The sequence below is a fragment of the Lepus europaeus genome, chromosome 6 (assembly GCF_033115175.1).
Source record: "Lepus europaeus isolate LE1 chromosome 6, mLepTim1.pri, whole genome shotgun sequence".
Classification (NCBI taxonomy): domain Eukaryota; kingdom Metazoa; phylum Chordata; class Mammalia; order Lagomorpha; family Leporidae; genus Lepus; species Lepus europaeus.
The window spans coordinates 105,059,378-105,081,475 of NC_084832.1; the positions used below are offsets into that span (position 1 = coordinate 105,059,378).

At 43.3% G+C, this 22,098-nt stretch overlaps 1 protein-coding gene and 1 pseudogene across 2 annotated transcripts in view; one reads left to right on the plus strand and one right to left on the minus strand.

The window, feature by feature from the left end:
* The window catches only part of DUSP16 (dual specificity phosphatase 16), a 107,296-nt gene that overhangs the window by 34,603 nt on the left and 50,595 nt on the right, over window positions 1-22,098 (minus strand). For both annotated transcript variants that reach the window (XM_062194839.1, XM_062194840.1), the window contains exons 2-4: window positions 21,075-21,666; window positions 20,058-20,196; window positions 231-394 (exon numbers count right to left, since the gene is read on the minus strand). In XM_062194839.1, coding sequence (XP_062050823.1) covers window positions 231-394; window positions 20,058-20,196; window positions 21,075-21,302 — 531 coding nt within the window. In that variant the 5' untranslated portion in view covers window positions 21,303-21,666. The remainder of the gene's footprint in view (window positions 1-230; window positions 395-20,057; window positions 20,197-21,074; window positions 21,667-22,098) is intronic.
* Window positions 3,858-11,564, plus strand: LOC133762568 (POU domain, class 5, transcription factor 1-like; annotated as a pseudogene).

The following is a 22,098-nucleotide window of genomic DNA, read 5'->3' on the forward strand; positions in this document are numbered from 1 at the left end:
AGAACAAACAAATACGACAACAGTTCAGGTTTCCTGTGCCAATAAAGAACATCAAACAAAACGTGCCAGAAGATGATGTAACTGTTAAATGGGGAATTACTCTGAGAATGGTGTCCTTCCTTCTCTGTTTAGAACTGTGATGTGTTTAAAATAACAGATAATGGGAAATTGCTGTTTCTCCAGCTGCTACCAATAAACCCAGCAATGAAGGATATTTTCAAAACACCCACCTTGTTGAGGACATCTCGCTGGCAGCCAAGATAAAGATTGGGAAGAATTCGAGTTGGCCCAATGTTGGCAACAGGTAAGCAAGGCTGAGAAATGCAGGTAGGGACTAGAGTAGATTTTCCTTCACAGAGGCCAGGGAAACAACGAGAGAACTCAGCAAACCCACCTAAAGATAAACATTTTAAAATTATGCTGTGCACAAAGTAAAAATCAGCCTTCTATGAACTGCTCAGCTAAAACAGTTTAGAACAGAAGAATCAAATTCCACAGATCCAAGTAAACCTGGATGCAGATGAATTCTCTTCTCTAGCTGCTGATGCAGTTTGGCATATAATAGAGCACCAGGCCTTGGCTGGTGAGGCTACATATGGTGATATGCAAGCCCTGAAGGCACCTACAATGACTCCTCTCTCCGTTCCTTTGCCGACACGGGTCCTACAACAATTGCTCCTTACTCAGCATGCAAATTTTTTTTTTTTTTTTGTAGATCATAAAGAGGAATTTGAAGTCAGTAGCAAGCAACCAAGTCAAGACAATTATTCACAGAAGCAAAACAGGGATATAACAAATGTGACCTGAAGCCAAACGTTACTTCTTTAACATAAAATTGGTCATGTTAAAAATCCTTTTTAAAATCAATTTTAAATCTTCTCACTATATGGATTTTTGAAAATTTCACAGGTATCAAAAAACATACTCACCCCTACTCTTAAAAATATTTTCTATACCAAGTTCCTGAGATCTTCTGGGCAGTGAGTCAAGATTTCCGTCACTACCACTAATTTCTGGAGCTCTCCTGTTTATTTTGCTAAGCACTACAGAGCAGTGCTGACAGACCCTAATTGCTTAGGGTACACTAAGACCTTGTGGCAAGATTCCTGGACTCAGGAGCATTCAGGTTTTCTAGTCCTATCCTTCGGATGATCTGCTCCATGACCTCGGTACATCACAGTCTTGCTACCACTCAATGGAGAGAAATCTAGGTAACAAAAAGAGGCACTCTCACATCCTCTAGGAAAAGAAAGAACAAATAAGATCTCCGTGGGGTTTCCAATCTAAATATTCTTTGCTATCCAGACTCTTGCTATCCAAATCCAAACCCAGAAACCAGATTCCGGTAAATTTTCAGATACATCCTTTGCGATCCAAACCCTCACTACACACTAAGTACAAATTCTGGGACCAAGAATTGATTCATAGGGGATACCTGCATATTTTAATGCTACTGAAAAGAACAGCATATTGTATCTTATTAGAAAATAGTACAATTCCACTTTTACTGCCTCTTTGAGCCTTAAACAAGACCTTTAATCTCACTAACATTATGTGTATCTCTGTGAGTTAACATCCTAATAGACTTGCCCCTACTTGAAGATCCATACAAACTATGCTGGAAATGTAGGCACTTGAGAGGGGAAAGAGGCCATCTCTTCTTATCATCCCTATATTATGTTCAACTGATGCCTAATTCATGGTACTCCTGTCCCTACAGGGTCCGTGACACAGCAAACTACAGTGGCAGATGCTGCTGACGATCATGACCTTCAAAATGTACTCGAGTGCATTCCTGGCATCCAGTCTAAGTGTACTTTTCTCCCCTAAACTCCAACAAAATTCTTAAGCTCACTACAGCTCTTAAGGCTACCTTAAAGGACAGAGAAGATGAACCCATTACAGAAATTCCCAACCCCTTTGTGTGATAACCAAGGCCCTTGGGATCTGTACATGTACAGTTTCATTTTTGTTACCATTTCCAAATTCAGTTATTTCACACTCCCAGGTGGTCTCTTGTCCAGGAATAACACTCTACCCTGCCCAGGCATACACCCACGGGCCCCAGCACACCTACAATCCCATGACCACGAGGCGGAGCAGGTCCTCTTGAGCTCACATTCTGGCTTTACCGCTTCCTAGTTGTTGGCTATAGTCAAGTTACTTTACTCCTCTGGCTCCCAGTTCCCTCAACTATAAAATGAGGACAATGATCTCATTCTCTTACAGAGTTCTTGAGAGGATTAGTTAATATATCTCAAGTGTTGTATCCTTGGCATGCAGTAAGCACTCAGTGTGTATCAGCGATTATTATTGCATTCTAGTGATTGAACATTCAGGACCCAACATCATCTGTGACCCTTAATCCACCCCTGATCTGCAGCTAATTGTCTAGCTACACCTTGTTAGGATTCACCTGAGACACCAGTGAAAAAAGCTATTTTCCCAAGGTTATATTTCCTGAAGTGTGCCTCAGAGCACTGGTGTCCATCAGTGCTGATGGGCAGGATATGGGTCAAAGAATAAGAGAAATAGTGCTTTTCATATCTCCCTGGGAGTCACAGCACAAGAGCGCATCTAAGAAACTGGCTTAGTTTGTGTCAAATAAACTCTTCCAAACTTAGTTGACCATGGAATTCCCCTTAAAATCTATTCACAGCTAGTAGAATTCACATAGAAATGCTAGATTAGGGCCACTGTACCCAGTGAAATAGGAGTATATGAGAATTTCTACAAGTATAATCCACAGTTCAGAAACAGCAGTCAGCCAGTACTGGTATACAAGTACTCACAAGGTATCATTTTTTTTCTATTACTGTTTTGTTCCTTTCCTGACTAAATGTACAACAGTTATTATTTAAGGTAACATTTCCTTCCCAAGGTAGTTCTTACAACAATAAATATTAATGAGTCTCATCATTCTTTATCTTATACTTAACCAACATAGCAACTGAAAGCTAATATTTTGATTACAATTTAACTGGATGACTTCAAATTTTAACTTCTAAAAAATGATTCTTGGGGCCAGTGCTGTGGCGTAACGGGTAAAGCCGCGGCCTGCAGTGCTGGCATCCCATGTGGGTGCCCATTCGAGTCCCAGCTCCTCCATTTCTGACCCAGGTCTCTGCTATGGCCTGAGAAAGCAGTAGAGGATGGCCCAGGTCCTTGAGCCCCTGCACCTGCATGGGAGACCTGGAAGAAGAAGCTCCAGGCTCCTGGCTATGGATCGGCACAGCTTCGGTTGTTGTGGCCATTCGGGGAGTGGACCAGCAGATGGAAGACCTCTGTCTCTCTGCCTCTACAACTCCCCCTTTCAAATAAATATATGAATCTTTTTTAAAAAAAAAAGTTTCAAAAAATTATATGATCCCGGTGTTTCTCGAAAGAACAGTTTTCATCATACTTATAAATAAGCAATCACATAAGTAATCATAAGATATAATGAACATTTACCATGACAGGCACTGTTCTAAAGCCGTTTTTCTTAATATTTATTTTTTTATTTGAAAGGCAGAGTTAGAGGGAGAGGGAGAGAGAAAGAAAGAGGGGTCTTCCATCCGCTGGTTCACTCCCTAGATGATTGCCACAGCTGGAGCTGGGCCAGGCTGAAGCCAGGAGTTTCTTCACAGTCTCCCACATGATTGGCAGGGGCCCAAGGACTTGGGCCATCTTGCACTTCTTTCTCAGGCACCTTAGCGGGAGCTGGATGGGAAGTGGAGCAGCCAGGAACCAGCACCCAAATGGGATGCCGGCATTGCAGGCAGCAGCTTTGCCTGCTATGTCACAGTGCTGGCTCCACTCTAAAGACTTTACAAGTATTTATTCAACCTTTACAACTAGCCTGTGAAGTATGTACCATGACTAGTCCATTCACAGGTAAGAATACAGTGGCTCACAATTACCTTGTGTGCTGATTGGCAGAGCCAGGATATAAGTATGAGTCTACTTCTTTAAATCCTACAGAGTTAACTTCAACTTTTCCTAGGATGTGGTGACAGCCTTGCTGATAACTATAGGATCCTAGCCTCACCTGCTGTGACCTGCCTTTTAGTACCGGGATGAAAATGGCTACTGGCCCTCTCCCCATCTGATGGAGGAGCCTCGCTTCCTCAAAACTGCAGAATTGCAAAGCTTCAACAAGAGAGAAGAAAGAAAAGGAGCTCCGACATGACCAGAGATATGAGACCCTAAATTGCACTTCACATGAAACCAGAAACAAAATTTACAGGTGAACCAGCTGAAATGTAAATGCAGGCACTGTTTTGTTGCTAATCATAGTCTGCAAACTGGAAGTTTGCTAAACTTTGCTAAACAGTGGAGCTAAAGCTGTGTCTGGGCTTTCAGGATATCCTCCACAGAACAACTATCCCAACCGTAAACTGAGTCAGCCTGGCAGTTTGAGGTCCAGTTTTATCAGTGATTAGGACCAGCTCCTAGATCACTTTTGTGGACCCCAAAAGTTGAGTGTAGCTCCAGAAAATTCTAAGAGAATAGAATGAAAGAAACCACTGTTGAGTTTCAAAGCAAAACAAAAAGCTAAACACATTTTAGAACACAACAAATAAAAAGAAACCTGTTCTTTACAATTTTTTTTTTTATAATGAGAGAGAGAGAGAGAGAGAGGTCTTCCTTCCGCTGGTTCATTCCCCAAATGGCTGCAATGGCCAAGGCTGTGCCAGGCCCAAACCAGGAGCTTCTCCTCAGTCTCCCAGCTAGGTGCAGGGGCACGAGTACTTGAGCCATCCTCCACTGCCCTCCCAGGCCATCAGCAGAGAGCTGGATGGGAAGTGGAGCATCTAAGACAGGAATCAGCAACCACAGCACCACAGGCAGTAGCTTAACCTGGTATACCCCAACGCCAGCCCCAAAAGAAACCTCTTGTTTATAAATCTATTCAACTAACATCTACCATAAAGAGATAACTGAGTATTTTTGAATATTTAACAATTTCATTGAACTCAGGACATTCATGTAGTGCTCCATCTGGCTTATAATGCCCCAAACCTTGGCTCCCAGTCACCCAGAACACATTACCTCAGAAAGTACAGTTTCCTAATCTTTGCCTGCTATAAGGTTCAACTCTGCCGACATGCTCCTTCATGGCAGTTTTTTTCCATTCACTGACCTTTCATTCACTGTTGTACCCTAGTAACTCCAGTTTTATTTTGTGAATAACAGATGAGAAACTGCTAGATTCCCTGAACCCTTTACAAACGAGCTCTGGCCTCACCAGGAACTTGGTTTTGAAATATATCTAAAATGTCTCTCTTCCTCTCACAGGTTCTCTTACCAACAAGGCCTATGTGAGAAGAAAAGCACAATTCATCTATGCAAAGTTCGTCACAAGTGGCTGACAGACGCACAGAGAAGGCATCATCTTATCTGTCCCTGTCTCTTACTCTCCACCATCCTGCTGACTCCACATTGGCTTCCATTATAAGAGCAGCAGTTTCATAATCCTCCATGGTTTGTTATGAAAATGCAGCACTGAAAAACTGGTAAGCTTCTTGAAAAAGCTTTCCAAAAAAAAATTTTTTTTTGTTTTTGAACAGGCAGAGTTAGTGAGAGAGAGAGAAACAGAGAGAAAGGTCTTCCTTTTTCCGTTGGTTCACCCCCAAAATGGCCACTACGCCGATCCAAAGGCAGGAGCCAGGTGCTTCCTCCTGGTCTCGCATGTGGGTGCAGGGGCCAAGCACTTGGGCCATCCTTCACTGCACTCCCGGGCCACAGAAGAGAGCTGGCCTGGAAGAGGAGCAACCGGGACAGAATCCGGCGTCAAATATTTTTAAAAGTTGTTCAGTGGTGTAGCCAGTAAAGCCACCTCCTGCAGTGCCAGTTCGAGTCCCAGCTGCTCCACTTCTGATCAGCTCTCGGCTATGGCCTGGGAAAGCAGCAGCAGATGGACTAAGTCCTTGGGCCCCTGCACCCACATGGGAGACCTAGAAGAAGCTCCTGGCTCCTGATTGGCTAAGCTCCAGTTGTTGTGGCCATCTTGGGGAGTGAACCAGCAGATGGAAGACATATCTCCCTCTCCCTCCCTCCCTCTCTCTCTCTCCTTGCCTCTTTGCAACTCTGCCTTTCAAATTAATAAATAAATCTTTTTTAAAAAAGAGTTGTTCAAAGATTTGATTCACTGTCCAATCTTACCAAATGTCTCTTAGTCCTAAATGTTATGCTGCTTATCGCCTGGAAACGTAGAAAATGGAAAGTTGTGCTTCCCTAATATGGATGTGGATCTAAGAATGGCTGTGTCTGCCCTTCTCCTACTCTGGAAGTGTCTGTGTGAAAGAGAAAGGAAGATGCATACACAGACACCTCTGGCCTAGAGGAAAACGGAGATGGGGAGGCTGCCAGAGACACGTCTCCCTTCACAACACATCTGGCTCACTGGATAGACAGACTGAAAAGCTGAAGTCAGGTTTCTGCCCGTTAATCTTCCACAAATCCAACCAGAAGAATGCTTGCTTAGAATTAAAAACATATGTATTACTTTGGACAGAGAAACATTTGTTGTAACTTTAAAGGCATTCATGACTATTATTATTTTATTCTAATTCAGCCAAGAAAAAAATTCTTCCCTAAGAGCATCTCCTTCACAATTCTAATCATAAATACTATCTTCTGGCCGGCACTGTGGCTCAACAGGCTAATCCTCCGCCTAGCGGCGCCGGCACACCAAGTTCTAGTCCCGGTCAGGGCGCCAGATTCTGTCCCGGTTGCCCCTCTTCCAGGCCAGCTCTCTGCTATGGCCCGGGAGTGCAGTGGAGGATGGCCCAAGTGCTTGATCCCTGCACCCCATGGGAGACCAGGAGAAGCACCTGGCTCCTGCCTTCAGATCAGCGCGGTGCGCCAGCCGCAGTGCGCCGGCCGTGGTGGCCATTGGAGGGTAAACCAACAGCAAAGGAAGACCTTTCTGTCTCTCTCTCTCACTGTCCACTCTGCCTGTCAAAATAAATTTAAAAAAAATACTGTCTTCTATGAAAATCAATATGATACCACCATTCCACTTTGAGGAGGTACATATGTTATGTAAAATAAAATACATACAGCAATTTTACTAAATAATTCTAACTATTCACTCTTTTCTCTGACCCATACAATCAGTTATAAATCACAGTACATTTTCTTAAATTGAAAAGATATTTATATAATAAACCAAATTAGCACTGTACGACAACTTAGTAACATTCTTAATTTATTTAAGTCCCAAACTCTAAAAACAGATCCCTATCCTTTCAGGTAAATGTCAATTCCATTATTTTAAAGATAGTTCCTTATAGGAAGACAGAGGACTTTTCCAATGATGCTTTTATTTTTTTTTTTTGAAGGTTTATTTATTTATTTGAAAGGCAGCATTATAGAGAGACAGAGACAGAGACAGAGAGAGAGAGAGAGAGATCTTCCATCCACTGATTCACTCCCCAGATGGCCACAATGGCCAGAGCTGCACCAATTCAAAGCCAGGAGCTCCTTCTAGGTCTCCCACATGGGTGCAGGGGCCCAAGTACTTGGGCCTGATGCTCTTATTTAAATAGGCAGAAAGTCATTAGAGCTTTGCTAACCACCAGAGCTCAAATACAAGATAATCCCCCTCTCATACTGTAAATGGATAGCAATGGCTATAAGCAGAAGCAGTATTCATACAAAACACTACTGTGTGGAAGGCATTTTCCTAAGAAGTCATACGCAAATTTAACTTTTGTATTTTAAAAAAATCATTTTCATATAGTTCAAATGGTTTCTCCAATCACTCATAATACCCAGCAAATCAAAACAGAACTCTTGGGACTGGTGCTGTGGTGCAGTACGCTAAGCCTCTGCCTGCAGCACTGGCATCCCATATGGGCACCAGTCTGTGTCCCAGCTGCTTGTCTTCTGATCCAGCTCTCTGCTAATGGCCTGGGAAAGCAATGGAGGATGGCCCAAGTGCTTGGGTCCCTGCACCCATGTGGGAGACCTGGAAGAAGCTCCTGGCTTCAGATCACGATTGCAGCCATTTGCAGAGTGAACCAGAGGATGGAAGACTTCTGTCTCTCCCTCTCTCTGTAACTCTGCCTCTCAAATAAATAAATAAACTATTAACACACACACACACACACAGACACCTCTTCCTTTTGGTTCAAAGAACTTGTATACTTTCATCTCATTTCTTCTTACTTCACATTTCTACCCTTCATAAAAAATTCGCTCTGGTCTCCTTAATTGCCCTCCAAAATCTATGTTCATCCCAACATTTTTAATGCAGAAGACCCTTTCCACCCAAACTTTACTCATCTTTCAAGGTTCAATGAAAATTGCATTGCAGACCACACTAAATCACCCTTAAAACTGTATCACACTGTCTAGCATGTGACCATCTGCTTCTTTGTTTCACCCACTCCAGATATGTTTACCCAATTAATCACCAGGTTCTCTCAAGCTCTGTATGTTTCCATCCCATTGACAAGTCCAGGGCACAACCATGGAAGTCTCCATCAAATCCAGAAGCGGACTGGCTAGAAGGGCTGAACGATATGCCTGGACCTGGCATTCTTCCAGGTCACACAGATGACATGACTGGGGCAAGGAAAGACTGATGAATCTACTGTCATCCATGATGCTTTTGTTTGGCTTGTGCCAGATATCAGGATGAGGAATAGGAGAACTGTTTTAGTCAGCTCTGTGGTCTGTTTTTTCAAGGGACACAACCTCGGGCTTTATGTCCTGGCCACTGGTAGATGGGAATTGATGTAAGATGGCTTACCACAGTGGCAGGCAGCAACTGGAGACAGATGATTCAGTATGGATAATCTCAGGTAAATGTGACTCAGAAGCAGAGCTAGCAAGTATAAGGCAACCAGTGAGCAAAACAGCACCGTTTCCCCCCTTCCCAGCTTTACTATGATTGACAAATACAACTACATTAATATATAGGTTACAATATGATGGATTGATCTGTGCATACACTGTGAAATTACTACACGTCACATAGCTCTCAGCATACTTTAAACACATTAACTGTGATAATTATGCAATATATGACTATTACGCAATAATTATTTATAATAATAAAACATTAGTTTTCTAGACTCATAACTGGTACTCTTTTTAAGATTTATTTATTTGCTTGAAATGCAGAGTTACAGAGAGGCAGAGGCAGAGAGAGAGAGATAGGTCTTCCATCCATTGGTTCACTCCCCAGATGGTCACAACAGCCAGAGCTGCACTGATCTGAAGCCAAGAGCTTCTTCCAGGTCTCCCTCATGGGTACAGGGGCCCAAGTGCTTGGGCCATCTTCTACTGCTTTCCCAGGCCATAGCAAAGAGCTGGATAGGAACAGGAGCAGCTGGGACTTGAACCAGCCCCATATAGGATGCTAGCACTGCAGGTGGCGTCTTTACCAGCTATACCACAATGCCGGCCCCCTGGTACCTTTTTTAATCAACATATCCCCATTGCCTCCACCCTCTAGCCTCTGGTCGCAATTCTGCTCTATGTTTCTACATTTTTAGATTCCACAGGTGACACCATGCAGTATTTATCCCTGTGACTGGCTTCTTTCACTTAGCATAGTGTCTTCCACGTTCATCCATTTTGTCACAAATGGCAGGTCTGCCTTTTTTTTTTTTTTTTTTTTTTTTGACAGGCAGAGTGGACAGTGAGAGACAGAAAGGTCTTCCTTTTTCATTGGTTCACCCCACAATGGCTGCCATGGCCTGTGCACTGTGGCCAGCGCACCACACAGATCCGAAGCCAGGAGCCAGGTGCTTCTCCTGGTCTCCCATGTGGGTGCAGGGCCCAAGGACTTGGGCCATCCTCTACTGCCTTCCCGGGCCACAGCAGAGAGCTGGCCTGGAAGAGGGGCAACCGGGACAGGATCGGTGCCCCAACCGGGACTAGAACCCAGGGTGCCAGCACCGCAGGCGGAGGATTAGCCTAGTGAGCCGCGGCACAAGCCTGCCTTCTTTTTTAAGGTTAAATAATATTCCATTATTTATATATATAATACCGCACCTTTTTTTAGTTCATTTTCAGTGAGACTTAACTTCAGCTTCAGTCTCTATTATCAAATGCTGCCAAGCTGGAATGGACGGGCCAGCACAACAGCATAGGGGGTGAAGTGCCTCCTGCAGAGCCAGCATCCCATATGGGTGCCAGCTCAGGTCCCAGCTGCTCCACTTCCAATCCAGCTGCATTCTAATGCACCTGGGAAAGCAGGAGAAGATGGCCCAAATCCTCGGGCTCCTGATGTTGTAGCCATTTGGGGAATGAACCAGCAGATGGAAAATCCCTCCCTCCCTCCCTCCCTCCCTCTCTCTGTAACTCTGCCTTTAAAAAAAGAAAAAAGTGGTAGAGGAAAAAAAGATTTAAATGGAATTATTGAATATTTCTCCTCTGGACAAAATAGAAGAAATGCCAAACTAGACAACAGAATTGACCAATAGCAAGGAGAGCAATATCTGTAACCAGGAAGATCAGAACAGTAATTGAGTCCATTAAACCAAAACTATATGTTTATTATACACAGTTCATTGTTAATGACATCTAAATCTCTATTAAACTGAAAATATGTAAAGCCAAATACATTTTTGATCACTCAATGATCTATGCATCCTAAAAAAGCGAACTCAAAAAAATAAATATGTACTTGGCCTAACCACAGATTAATTTATGAGGGGCGCTTTGAAAAGTTCATGGAAAAATATGTACTATGGAAAAACTATGAATAGATTTCAACATTTTTGCCTCAAAATAAACTTGTCTTTTTTTTTTAAAGATTTATTTATTTTATTTGAAAGTCAGAGTTACACACAGAGAGAGGCAGAGAGAGAGAGAGAGAAGTCTTCCATCCAATGGTTCACTCCCCAATTGGCCACAACGGCCGGATCTCGCCGATCCGAAGCCAGGAGCCAGGAGTTTCCTCCAGGTCTCACACACGTGCAGGGGCCCACGGGCATGGGCCATCTTCTACTGCTTTCCCAGGCAGTAGATCACCCTGGGCTACACTGGGGCTCACCCTGGGGGTTCTCTTTGGAAAGGTGTTCAGCCAAATGACCATCTGCCGATCTGAGGCCCTGCAACTCAGTTTCAAGAACACATGTTAGCTGCGGCCCCTGCTGCAGAAGTGGGTGGAAGAGGCTGATGACAACAAGGACGTCAGGAGATTTGCAAAGCAGAGACCTTCGTGCAGGCCCGGAAGAGAAAGCGAAGGAGTATCGAGAACTTAGTGAGAGGCAACTTGGAGTTTGTGTTCCTGCGGTGCCCAAAACCCAAGCTGCAGGGATCAGCCACATCGCCCAACAGCTGGGCTCAAGAAGGACATGGTCCAAGAATGGTTCTGTAGCCGGTGCCAGAAGGGCAAATGACCAAGCAGTGACTGTTCTCAACGAGAGGATGTTGAGGCTGCCGGCTCTCCCTTCTCACGGGGGCTATGTCTTTTCCTCTGGCACCGGGGACCCATTTCGGTACCCCAGGCTATGGCAGCCCTCATGTTCACTACACTGTACTCTCCAGTCCCCTTCCCTGAGGGGAAGCCTCCCCTCTGTGCCTGTCCCTGCTCTGGGCAACCCATGCATTCAAACTGAGCTGCTTGTCCGTCCCAGGAACCCAGGTTGGGGCAGAGGTCAGGGGAGACGCTAGGGAAAGAGAACCTGGAGTCAGGGCTTTGGGGATTCAGTTCAGTTCACTAAGGAAGGCACTGGAAACCAAAGGGTGGGGTAAGGAGTTTTCGGGGAACTGGTTGGAGGGAAGGTGAAGTTCAAATATGCTCTTGGCCAGCGCCGTGACTTAACAGGCTAATCCTGCGCCTTGTGGCGCCGGCACACCGGGTTCTAGTCCCGGTTGGGTGCCGGATTCTATCCAGGCTGCCCCTCTTCCAGTCCAGCTCTCTGCTATGGCCCGAGAAGGCAGTGGAGGATCGCCCAAGTCCTTGGGCCCTGCACCCGCATGGGAGACCAGGAGAAGCGCCTGGCTTCTGGCTTCAGATCAGCGCGATGCGCCAGTCACAGCGGCCATTGGAGGGTGAACCAATGGCAAAAAGGAAGACCTTTCTCTCTGTCTCTCTCTCACTATCCACTCTGTCAAAAAATATATATATATATGCTCTTGATTCTGATCCCCACATTACTTTGTTTTTAAATAAAGAAGCCCAAGAAACAATGGGAAAAAAAATAGCATATTCTACATTATTTAGAGTTATGTATAGCATAGAACAGAGTAAACTTTTGTTTGATGATCCCCTCTGGCTAAAATAATTTAATGTTACAAAATTTTTCATGTGCAGTATATTTTTATAGAATGTTTCATTATATAAAGTATGCAGTAAGAATTTGTGAAACCCACAAAAGGGCTCAGAAAGAGCTATCATTAAAAAAAGCCTTTGAGGGGCTGGTGCTGTGGCATAGCAGGTAAAGCTGCCGCCTGTAATGCCAGCATCCCATATAGATGCCAGTTCGAGTCCCAGCTGCTCCACTTCCGATCCAGCTCTCTGCTATGACCTAGGAAAGCAGCAGAAGATGGTCCAAGTCCTTGGGCCCCTGTACTCATGTGGGAGACCTAGAAGAAGCTCCTGGCTTCTGGCTTCAGATCAGCACAGCTCCAACCATTACAGCCAATGGTGGAGTGAACTAGAGGATGGAAAACCTCTCTCTCTCTCTCTGCCTCCTTCTCTCTCTGTGTAACTCTAACTTTCAAATAAATAAATCTTTTTTTTTTTTTGGACAGGCAGAGTTAGACGGTGAGAGAGAAAGACAGAATTACAGACAGTGAGAGAGAGACAGAGAGAAAGGTCTTCCTTCCTTTGGTTCACTCCCCTAATGGCCGCCATGGCCGGTGCTGCGCCGCTCTGAAGCCAGGAGCTGGGTGCTTCCTCCTGGTCTCCCATGTGGGTGCAGGGCCCAAGGACTTGGGCCATCCTCCACTGCCTTCCCAGGCCACAGCAGAGAGCTGGACTGGAAGAGGAGCAACTGGGACTAGAACCCAGTGCCCATATGGGATGCCGGCGCCACAGGTGGAGGATTAACCAAGTGAGCCATGTCGCCGGCCCATGTTTATTCTTTTAAACAACCAGTTTTCTGAAGGTTAATTAGATCAAATGAGTTCATCAGTAAATCAGTGTTGCCAAATGATTATTTTGTTTTCTAACTCATGATAATGGCTTCTTTTTTAAAAAGAATATTGATACAGAGATTTCATATGCATTATTCAATATGACCCTTACAGTAAGATAAAAGATCTTTTTAAGAGCCAGGGAAGGGGCAGGTGCTGTGGCGCAGTAGGTTAGTCCTCCGCCTGCGGCGCCAGCATCCCATATGGGCGCCAGTTCTAGTCCCGGCTGCTCCTCTTCCCATCCAGCTCTCTGCTATGGCCTGGGAAAGCAGAAGAAGATGGCCCAAGTCCTTGGGCCCCTGAACCTGCTTGGGAGACCTGAAAGAAGCTCCTGGCTCCTGGCTTTGGATTGGTGCAGCTTTGGCACTGCGGCCAATTGGGGAGTGAACCAGCAGACGGAAGTCCTTTCTCTCTGTCTCTCCCTCTCACTGTCTGTAACTCTACCTCTCAAATAAATATATAAAAAAATCTTAAAAAAAAAAAAAAGAGAGAAAGGGAAAAGAAAACGCAACACATAGTATCTCAGCTTAAACAACTTCTCCAAAGTCACCAGGCCCCGAGCAACAGAGATAAAAAGCATAGGCTACGGTTTTGACTCCATTTTTCTTCTGTGCTTCACTGAGATTGCATCAGGCAAATACTGGACCACCTAGGGACAGCAGAAGACCCTCGAACCTTCTCAAGATACAGATCCTGTCCAAAAACAGCATTTCCAACTACTCGCACCTAGCTTTTCTTAGCTTCCTGCTCTGATTATTGTCTTCTGTCAATATCTAAAGTTCAGCAGTAGCATTAAAGGAATTACCAAAAACCAAAAATGGTTTTAGTTTGGATTCTCCCAAATCCTCTCTCTCCCTTCCTCTTAAATCATGAAATTTACTGCTCTAAGGGAAGTATTCATGGTACGGAGCAGGACAGTCACCTCTGTGTTGCTTGCCCTTCCGTAATTCCACACCTAGATTACACTGTTCCATTAACTGCCCCTCTCTACATTTGTGACTTTTTATTATGTCCATTCTTTAATATTTTTCTATACTTTAACATTTGATATATTTAAAATTATACAACTTTTCTGAAATATTCAATAGAGTGAACTTGTATTCAAATTATTAGAAATCCAGATCTTTTGTTAGCCAAATAGCAATTATGTAATTTTTCTATTATAAAAGCCAATTCCAGATTATAAAGTCATCTTTATGAAACAAATGTTTATGTAACACCCATTCCATTGAAGCAAATTCTGAACTTTAAAGAGGGTTGTGGGGAAAACATAAAGAACTTTTAGGCCGGCGCCGTGGCTTAACAGGCTAATCCTCCACCTTGAGGCACCGGTACACCGGGTTCTAGTCCCAGTTGGGGCACCGGATTCTATCCTGGTTGCCCCTCTTCCAGGCCAGCTCCCTGCTATGGCCCGGGAAGGCAGTGGAGGCTGGCCCAAGTGCTTGGGCTCTGCACCCGCGTGGGAGACCAGGAGAAGCTCCTGGCTTCAGATAGGCACGATGCGCCAGCCACAGCGGCCATTGGAGGGTGAACCAACGGCAAAAAGGAAGACCTTTCTCTCTCTCTCTCTCACTATCCACTCTGCCTGTCAAAAAAAAACCAAAAAACAACAACAAAAAAGAACTTTTAACTGTGCTTATTCAATAGCTGGTTTAAAAAAACAAAAAATCAATAATATCAATAATAATGCAGAATTTTCTCAAGGGGTCCAAATTCAATCTTTTGCTAAAATGAGGCTGCTATTAATAATTAATCCCTTTAATCCACTGTGAGTAAAATAATGCTATGGTTTGGTTTGACATACTAATAGTTAAATAGAACCATTTACATTTTTAAAATTTTATTTTTATTTATTTAAAAAGCACAAAGAGAGAAGGACTGAGATCTTCCACTTGCCGATTCACTCTCCAGATGCCCACAACAGAGAGCACTGGACCATGCTGGAGCCAGGAGCTGGCAATTCAGTCAAGTTTATCACACAGATGGCAGGGACTCAAGTACCTGAGCCATCACCTGCTGCCTCCAGGGTGTGCATTAGCAGGAACCCAGAATCAGGAGGGAGGCTAGACTCAAACCCAGGCCTCCACTGTGGGATGCAGGCATCCCAAGCAGCATTTTAACTGCTATGCCAAACACCTACTCCTCCATTCTTTTTTTTTTTTTTTAAGATTTACTTTAGGCCGGCGCCATGGCTCAACAGGCTAATCCTCCGCCTCGCGGCGCCGGCACAAGGGGTTCTAGTCCCAGTCGGGACGCCGGATTCTGTCCCAGTTGCCCCTCTTCCAGGCCAGCTCTCTGCTGTGGCCAGGGAGTGCAGTGGAGGATGGCCCCAGTCCTTGGGCCCTGCACCCCATGGGAGACCAGGAGAAGCACCTGGCTCCTGCCATCGGATCAGCACAGTGCGCCGGCCGCAGCGCGCCAGCCGCGGCGGCCATTGTAGAGTGAACCAACGGCAAAGGAAGACCTTTTTCTCTCTCTCTCTCTCTCTCTCTCTCTCTCTCTCTCTCCCACTGTCCACTCTGCCTGTAAAAAAAAAAAAAAAATTTACTTTATTTATTGGAAGGCAAAGTTACAGAAAGGGAGACAGAGAGAGATCTTCTATGTTGGCTCAATCCCAAAATAGCCGCAACAGCCAGAGTGGGGCCAGGCTGAAGTCAGGAGCCTGGAGCTTCTTCAGGTCTCCCACGTGAGTACAGGGGCCCAAGGACTTGGGCCATTATCTGGTGCTTTCCATGACACATTAGCAGGGAGCTGAATAAGAAGTAGAGCAGGGGCTGGCGCTGTGGTGTAGTGGGCCAACCCTCTGCCTGCTGCACTGGCATCCCATATGGGTGCCGGTTCAAGTCCCAGCTGCCCCTGTTCTGATCCAGCTCTCTGGTATAGCCTGAGAAAGTACTGGAAGATTACCCAAGTCCTTGGGTCCCTGTACCTGCATGGGAGACCAGGAAGAAGTTCCTGGTTCCTGGCTTTGGATCTGCTCAGCTCCAGCCATTGTGGTCATCTGGGTAGTGAACCAGTGGATGGAAGACCTTTCTCTCTGTCTCTCCCTCTCTAACTCTCAAATAAATAAATAAAATTTTTAAAAATAAATAAAAGGCGGCAGAGGAGGAAATGAAGCAGCCAGGACCTGAAGCAGTGCCCATTTGAGATGTTGGCTTCACAAGCAGCTTCAGCCACAACACCGCCCCCACCCCACATTTTTTAAAATACAAAAATTACTCTGTTTAACATGGATCCAAGGACTTGTATCTTCCCACGAGTGGAGCTAGACATTTCAGTATTTAGAAATCACATAAAATTAGCATTAACTGCAGCAGTATTTTTATTTATATTACTATGTTTAAATCTACTTAAATAGATGAAACATTTTCATATTAGATACTTCTTTCACAGCAGTTATGTTTGCCCTGTCTGAATAAATACCCTTAACAATTCATTTATTTCAAAATGGCCTCGTTCATTTTTTCAGGCTTCATTGCTGTTTAACAATTACTTATGGGGCCAGAGCTGTGGCATAGCAGGTTAAAGCCCCCGCCTGCAGTGCCAGCATCCCATATGGGTGTCAGTTGCTCCATTTCCAATCCAGCTCCCTGCTGGGAAAATAGCCGAGAATGGCCCATGTACATGGGCCCCTGCACTCACTTGGGAGACCCAGAAGAAGCTCCTGGCTTCGGATCGGCTCAGCTCCAGCTGTTGTGGCTATTTGGGGAGTGAACCAGCAGATGGAAGACCTCTCTCTCTCTCTGTAACTCTACCTTTTGAATAAATCTCTGAAAAGTAACTTTTAAAAAAAACCACTTCTAAATTAATAAATCATACAAGATATAGATGACACAAAACCTACATCGAAGCTAATTTATATATAAATGTTTATTGAAAACAAGTGCGAGGGGAACACAAACAAGACTTGCTCCATATTAAAGAACTAAGCCTGCTGAATTCCAGGAGAGGGCCCCCCCAGCTCCTTTTTGTATGTCCATGTAACTACATCTTCCAGGTAAGTTTTTTAATTTCCCCTTGTTGAAAGAGCTCATGAATATGTTATCAATTTCTTGGGAAGTCGTACTTCTGTGGGAAAGGTAGCTCTGAGAGTACGAGAAGAATTCAGGCCACAATTCTTCACATTTCCATGTATATAAAAAACCATCTCATATATCTGAGGATTTCTACCTGTATCAAAGGTGGCTATGGCCCGTGGCGCGGCTCACTTGGCTAATCCTCCACCTGCGGCGCCGGCACCCTGGGTTCTAGTCCCGGTCGGGGCACCGGATTCTGTCCCGGTTGCTCCTCTTCCAGTCCAGCTCTCTGCTGTGGCCCGGGAAGGCAGTGGAGGATGGCCCAAGTGGTTGGGCCCTGCACCCACATGGGACACCAGGAGGAAGCATCTAGCTCCTGGCTTCAGAGCGGCGCAGCGCGCCGGCAGCAGCAGCCATTTGGGGGTGAACCAACGGAAGGAAGACCTTTCTCTTGTCACTCTCTCTCACTAACTCTGCCTGTCCAAAAAAAAAAAAAGGTGGCTGGAATTTCTAATTACTCCAGGAAAACCACACTGTCAGTCTCATTTCCACATGAGGCTAACAAAAAATCTGACTGCTGAAAGCCCTTGGGGGTATTTGGTAATGCAACTCATCTCTCCCGACTTGGTATTTTACAATAACCCCTCTAGAAATCACTCTACTTTTCTATTATCAGTTATTTCTCCTCAAGCAAAATATTTAAGAAACTTTTATTGACATGTTCTCTTACTTCCCTAGCACATCCTCTGAGCAACTAGACCCTTGCAAACAGGATTCCAAGAATCAATGGCTATACTTTCCCTAGCATTCTTCCCCACTTAACTGCAACTTTCTATCTTCCCTGACGAGTATATTGACTAAGCAAGACAGTTCCCAACTGGTCAGACTTTCGGAGGGGCGGCAAAGCTCTTAACCACCCAGAACGCTCTCTTCGGTGTCAGAAGAGACCTGGCTGCTCAGAAACTCTCAGACAAGGCAATTCAGAGCCTGAAACCATCTCCTTAGCTAAAAGAAATACAGGATTCTTCAAGTATCAGTACCAATACAGCACAACAAACACATCCAGCGTAGTTCTTGGTGCTGACTCAATGGACTTCCCTTTAGGCTGGGAACCATTTTCTGTATGAAGCAGAGATGGTAAGGTGTTCCGACTCAGAATGTCATACCACACACCCCACGCTTGATCTAACTGATCATACAAAGTCCATTTTCTTCCTTATTGCCCAATGAGTGCCCCTCCCAAAGCTACAAATGACTGATAAGAACCTTCCCAGGGAACAAAGGAATGCTCTTTAGTAAAGGAGTAAAGGCCATACAAGTGGCGAAAAGCACCTATACTACATACTCAGAATGAGCTCATTCCTCTGCAGGGCTGTTACCACTCTGTCATAAAGCACACCGTGGTATATAAACTCTTTAAGAAAACCCCCTTATTCCACTAACAGGGTTCCAAGGTAAAGTCCCTCACAGAGGCTATAAGAATCACAAAATGAGCTCCTAATGTCAGAAAAATTGTTTCATGGAACTCTGATCATTGTTGTTATATTTTAATACACTTATATTGCCAGTAAAAGAATGTAGCTATCATCAGATGCTTAATATAATTTTGAAATTAGAGAATTTTGAACACTACATTCCAGAACAAGCTGATTTCATTTAAGCACACTAACAAGGCAATCAGACAGAATCACAGTATAAATGAAACGTGTGGCTTAAAGATCATCTGAAAAAGACTACAAACTATCCTTGTCCTCAGAGAACTGAAGTAAAATCTGTGAGAAAGAGCTAGAGATGTGGAAATCTTATTTAAACTCACAAGACATTTAAAATCAACAAATGATTAATCCTATTATTGTAAAACTGCAGTGTTTTCATGCAAGGTCTTCAATAAGTTCATAGAAAATGTTTATTATGAGAAAACTATAGGCAGACATCAAAAAATTCTTGTATCATAATAAACCTATCTTTTAATTCCAGTTCCCACAAATTTCTGAAGTACTCTCATACTTCTGCCTATAACAAAAGCTCATTGTACACTCCTTAACACACTAAAGGTATGACAATGATAACATCTATCAATTTTATTTTTCTTAGATCAAATATTTAAAGACACTCCTGCCTATCACTGTGACAACCCGCCTGGCAGCGGCTTTTTGTCAAGGTTACTGCGCTTTGCCAATCTGTCTTCCTGGCTCTGTGAGCCGGTGCAAGTCAAAGAACTTTAGTAAGGTCTGCAAAACAGGGGACACAAAAGGTGGACAATCTGCAATGGAATTCAATGAGAAAAAACTCCCATGAAGCCCTTTCCAAGGAAGATACAAAATATTGGATTTTTCCCATTTGCACTCTGTAAGATCATCTGGTTGCTTAGCCAGACTTTTTTACTCAATTGTAAAAATAAACAAAAATATGCCATTAAATAAGTTTTTAGTCCCAGTTATTAGAAGAAACACCTTTCACTTGTTCTCTCTTGATGTGACTATTCATAATGCCCAGAAAGCTGACCTTATCTTTGGAGTCTACCTTTACCATCAATGTTTAATCAGAGTGTGACACTGTAATGCTGTCCTGGTTCTTGCCACAGGCAAAGGTGCTAATAGCAGGAGCTGAGATATAGATCACTTGGTGTTCTTTTATCACAGATGAATGGAAATATCCTTAGACAGAAGCAACTGGCTTTGAGCTATGTATGGGGCTCAAGGATCTATGCAGCAGTTCTGGCTAATAAACCCCAAGTAAAGAGGGCTTTAAGCTAAGTGAAAAATACACCCACCAATATAGAAGAATGATCATATTCAAAGTAAATACAACAGTTATGTCAGGAAAACCATAAGTAAATTACTTCACACGTCAAATTTGTGATGACCTACTGTACTTTGAGCTCATTGTGAAATACTGCTTACTCATACAGGTCAATGAGCTTCCCAGTCCTTTCAACTGTATCACAAGCCTTACCTGCAAGCAGGTGAACCGAGTTGAAGCTCTTCTCCAGTTTACCCAGAAGTACAGTGAGAAAACAGTCTGAAGACAGAGCGGCAACATCTTGGGAGCTTTGATCATACACAACAACCTTCTGACTACGATCAATGTCAACCTGAAATGTAAATGTGAGGTTAGGAAGTAAAGTGAGAAAAATAATTTCATAAACCACTGGTCGAGTAGCCTCTTACATTTATTGGGGCTGAAACAAATAATTACTTCGTTTCAATTTATAATTTAAGTAAAATGAGATGTGGTCAACTTTCTGGATAAACTTACCAGTCATTCAAATGGGTTAAAGGCTTGTAAAAACCAGCTTTTAAAAAGCAAAGTCGAGGCTATTTCTGTGTACATGTTTTAAATTCTTCATACTATACATATTTGTAATATGTAAAATTCACAGACCAAATCAAATGCAAAATAAATGTAACAATCCTTGACCTAAGGAAACATTTTAAAAACAGGTCTCTACATAGCATTAAAGAGACTGTTTACAAAAATTGAAGCATAAGCTCATTTTTATTCCTGAAGAAAAGAAATAGCCTTTTCTGTCACAGAGAGGACATTTCAGCATCACAAGAGTTAACTTGTCTGGAACATTATTTCCTTAAGTCTCTATCGGTATCACCACATATTTTATGTGGTATATTTTATTACCACATAAGAAAGTAACTCTAATAAATAGTTCCTACTTTCTTTCCAAAGCACTTGAAAAGAATGACACTCCTTTCAGTAAATGTACAAAGATATGAAATAATATTTAAGTTATAAAACAATTTCAGCAAGCCATTAAAAGGAAAATAACACATTTCAAATTAAAGCAAGTAAAACCTCTCTATAGCTTAGAAATAGTCTTGAATGTGACAATGATTAATAAATTAGCATCTAAAAAGCAAGCAGAACTTCCTCAAAATCTTTCTCTGCTTAAAAATTCCCCACTCACTGTGTCCATTTAAACAAAACAAAAAAAAAGGCAGAACAGAAAGCATTCACCTTATGTTTTGCAGAGTGCTGGATGAGCTCTGTAATTAACACTTTGTCCTGTTGCAATCTTCGCTTCATAAGCTTGGAGCAGTTGATATTAATGGCTTCCAAAATGTGGGATGTATTGTACTCCACAAATGGCCGGCTATCAATTAGCAGCACTTTTTCCGTTCCACTTTCCAGGAGAGCCACCAACTTCTCAGTAAGTATTTGAGTTACAATCATCTCATGGGCCATGACAACAATAAGTCCGCTCTTCCACCTCCTTCTTTAATTTGCCACGATGATGTAATGGTGGTGTGCTCAAAGGCTGAGCCACTCCATTGTACTACAAATGTGTGAGGTCAGACTGGTGGTGGTTGGCAAAGGCAGAGTTAAACCCATTTTCAGCAAGAGCCCTCCAAGTGAATGTCTCTTTCTCTTTCCTGTTGATGTGCTCTTGCAAAGGACTCCTTCCACAAAGCAGCCCCTCACACTTGATTCATAAAGAGATGACTGCAATAACCACTCCACAACAAAAGATGCTTTGGGGCTGCCAGTGCATTACATCATTCTTTACCTTTGCTCTCTTGCTCCAACAGCTTTACCCTGGACTGGAAGCCTACACAAAGAGGGAAAGACAGAAAACAAAACACGGGGTCATAAAAAAAGCAGAAAGAGCTTCCGATAGACAGAGTATATGATTCATAATATTTACCCCACTAATCTCATTCCGTACTTGACGCATTGTTTCACTTCAACAACAAACAAAAAGGACAAATGAGAATGGCTTCAAAAAATGTGGTAGTGATCATTCTATTTTACCTCAAAATATAAAAACTCAAACAAGATATACTTATGAATTATAATTACATATGGCCCAGAGCTAAATGACTTGTTAAAAGAGTTATGAAAAGCTGCTCATAAAATTATTATAAATATTACAAATGGTTTTCCTTCATTTTCTTTTCTTTTTTTCTTGAAAATAACCCAAAAAAACAAGTCTAGGACCAGGTTAGCAATCCCATGTTACTGTGACAAGTGGTAAGCAAAC